This window comes from Orycteropus afer, unplaced genomic scaffold (assembly GCF_000298275.1).
Source record: "Orycteropus afer afer isolate SDZICR_OR568_19922 unplaced genomic scaffold, OryAfe1.0 scaffold00117, whole genome shotgun sequence".
NCBI classification, from domain to species: Eukaryota; Metazoa; Chordata; class Mammalia; order Tubulidentata; family Orycteropodidae; genus Orycteropus; species Orycteropus afer.
Window position 1 is genome coordinate 4,265,309 of NW_006921704.1, and position 3,283 is coordinate 4,268,591.

At 50.6% G+C, this 3,283-nt stretch overlaps 1 protein-coding gene across 1 annotated transcript; it reads left to right on the top strand.

Moving 5' to 3' along the window:
• The first annotated feature begins 548 nt into the window (after positions 1 to 548).
• On the top strand, positions 549 to 1,379 carry SOX21 (SRY-box transcription factor 21). The gene has a single exon (XM_007944007.1). The coding sequence runs from the start codon at positions 549 to 551 to the stop codon at positions 1,377 to 1,379; it is 831 nt and encodes a 276-aa protein (XP_007942198.1).
• The last annotated feature ends 1,904 nt before the right edge of the window (positions 1,380 to 3,283 follow it).

Genomic DNA, 3,283 nt, shown 5'->3' on the forward strand with positions numbered 1-3,283 from the left:
GTCAAATGAGAAAGTCACTCAGGAGAACTCAAACACTCCAGCAGCGGAGAGCCCCCTTTGGCACTTGGCAGCACGGGGCGGTGGGCTTCTCGCCTCAACTTTGTGGAGCCTCCGCGTCGCGACTTTCAGAGCTGCTTTGCATTTAGGAGAGAAAAGAGAGGGGGCAGGGAGGTCGGCCGTGCAGAGGCTACCTGCAAGGAGTTGGAGAGCAAACCCAACCTGGAGCAGAAGGACAAAAAGAAAGCAAAGTGAAAACTGCCACCTCGGGGTAGGGACAGTGCCGAGAAGTTATCGTTCCTGGGAGAGGATTTTCTGGAGCGCTTGGCCGGAGAGACGAGGGCGGCCGGGGACCCGGCGCGGCCCTGGGCAGGTCCTCCGCTCCCCTCCTCCCGGGCAGGAGCGACGCCGGGGCCAGAAAGGGCACTGAGTGGGACGCGGCGAGCGCAGACGGGCCGAGCGGGTCCAGGCGGGCAGCCAACATTGATTTCCTGCGGGCTGAGGGCGAGGGCCCGGGCGGCGGCGTACTGCAGCCGCGGCACGGCGAGAGCATGTCTAAGCCGGTGGACCACGTCAAGCGGCCCATGAACGCCTTCATGGTGTGGTCGCGGGCTCAGAGGCGCAAGATGGCCCAGGAGAACCCAAAGATGCACAACTCGGAGATCAGCAAGCGCCTCGGCGCGGAGTGGAAGCTGCTTACAGAGTCGGAGAAACGGCCGTTCATCGACGAGGCGAAGCGCCTGCGCGCCATGCACATGAAGGAGCACCCCGACTACAAGTACCGGCCGCGGCGCAAGCCCAAGACTCTGCTCAAGAAGGACAAATTCGCCTTTCCGGTGCCCTACGGCCTGGGCGGCGTGGCAGACGCCGAGCACCCGGCGCTCAAGGCTGGCGCGGGGCTGCACGCGGGCGCGGGCGCAGGCCTGGTGCCCGAGTCGCTGCTGGCTAACCCCGAGAAAGCGGCAGCCGCCGCCGCTGCTGCGGCCGCGCGCGTCTTCTTCCCGCAATCGGCCGCTGCTGCCGCCGCCGCCGCTGCCGCCGCCGCCGCCGGCACCCCCTACTCACTGCTCGACCTGGGCTCCAAGATGGCAGAGATCTCTTCGTCGTCGTCGGGACTCCCGTACGCGTCGTCGCTGGGCTATCCCACCGCAAGCGCGGGCGCCTTCCACGGCGCGGCAGCCGCGGCTGCAGCGGCAGCAGCGGCCGCCGGGGGGCACACGCACTCCCACCCCAGCCCGGGCAATCCCGGCTACATGATCCCTTGCAACTGCAGCGCTTGGCCGAGCCCCGGGCTGCAGCCGCCGCTCGCCTACATCCTGCTGCCCGGCATGGGCAAGCCTCAGCTGGACCCCTACCCTGCGGCCTACGCCGCAGCTCTATGACCCCCCGGGGCCGCCTCGCAAGGACAGCTGTGAATACGTGTACATTTGTATAGGTACGAGCCCTTCGGCCTCCCCGCGCGCGGAGGCCTCCGTTTGTATGTACATAAGTTGTAAAGGTGCCAGGCAGAGGCAGAGATGCAAGTCGGTGCGCGAGTGGCCGAGCGCGCGAGTGCGCGGGCGAGTGTGCGTGTGAATTCACGGGATCATTTCAGACCCGCACTTCAGCAACAAACATTAAAGAGGGAGGTTGTATCCGGCAGCAGTTGGTATCCTCTTTGCACTTCGAAACCTGTTGCATTTTGTGCCCACAGAGATTGAAGAGTAACTTTTTGACATGTCGGGCTTTCTAGTTTTTGTTGTTGTTGTTGTTGTTATTGTTGGAAGTTTTATTGTCAGTTTTGTTTTCATTCTCTCATTATCTTTCCTTCCGCCCATCCCCTCACTCCGGTCTGTGTTGCTTGCACTCAGTTCACATGTTAGGTCTGATCAACAAGAGAAAAGTTGACCTGCCATTAGTTTCTCAGAGTGGGATTGCTCTGAACAACCTTGGCTCACCATTTGTACTATTTGAACTTTGCAGATCTCTGTTCTCTCAAGCAGAACCCCCAGACCGGATCCATTTTTGACCAGGCTCCAATCTGGCCTTTGTATGTGAGATGATCACGGTTCCTTTTGTTTATCCCGCCATATGCAAATCGGAGCAAAAGCTCCATCTGGAGAGTGAGAAACGCAAAAGAATATGTGAGATCCATAGTTGACAATTGAGTTTTCTCTCTTTAAAAAAAAAAAAAACTAGAATTCTCTCTGAGTCCAGTCTCTTGGACTTCTGGCAGTTTACAAAAAGGGAAAAGGCACGGTTCCTATGGTCTCCTTATGGCGAGTTTATCTTAAGATTGTAAATGTATATATGTCAGTGAAAACATTTGAGTCTTTGAAAATGTGTTGTTTGCGTTGCCCTAAATTTGAGTCGGTTTTAGACTCAAAAGCATTTTGAGCAAACGTCAATGTTAACTTTTAAAAATTGTGGGACTATTTCAGAATCGCAATTTTACCTAAGGTTAAATCAGACTTTTTTTGTCTGAGCGGTAATTATATATTTATTATTTAGCAAACTCGAAGGAAAGGAAAAAAAAAAAATTGTTTTGACAGATGTCTCTCATTTTCAGTTAGCATTTCCTACCCCAACCTTAACCGTTTAAGTATGTTTTGGAGTTCCTTCCCCATTAGCTTATTTTTTCATTCACTTACAATTCATTTGCAAATTTTGATAAAACACATTTTAGAAAAAGAGCCTCAATTATAACTTTTTTTGTTTCTTTTCAATGTATATATTCTTTGACTAATGTTTGTGAATGAAGTTGGCTAACATGTATTTAGTTTCATTTTGGCTTTATGTAATATAAAGTTTTTTAAAGTTTAAGTATTGGTTTTAACTTTTATGTGTAAATGATTTTCTTGTGTGATCTTCTAATTTAATATTAGATGCCTAAACTATATCTGTAAATTAGAATATGACTATCACTCTGTTCATTTTTTTTGAACAAAGAGTTTAAATAAAGCCTGAACCAGGGAAAAGAGAAAATCCTCTATTTCTTGTTGAGTTCCTAACAAGATTTTTATCTGAATTCCCCTTACGTGCCTGGTCCAGGTGAAGTGTAAGGTATCCTCCAAAGGCAGCCTTTGTTTCACTTTTGAATAGATTTACTAGGAAATCTAAATCAAGCCATTGTTATTCAGAGCCAAAAACCTGATTTATCACATTTTTAATCGTGAATAGGAAAGAAGATAAAAAAAAAAAAAAAGCCAAGTAGTTGTATTATCTTTTTCCCCACCCTAAGGCATTCATGCCAGTAGAACAGAGCCCATTGAAAACATCCAGACCGTTCAAAGCATTTCACCAGTTT

Coding starts and splice junctions, on each gene's coding strand:
- SOX21 (XM_007944007.1), top strand. CDS start 549: ATGTCTAAGCCGGTGGACCACGTCAAGCGGCCCATGAACGCCTTCATG.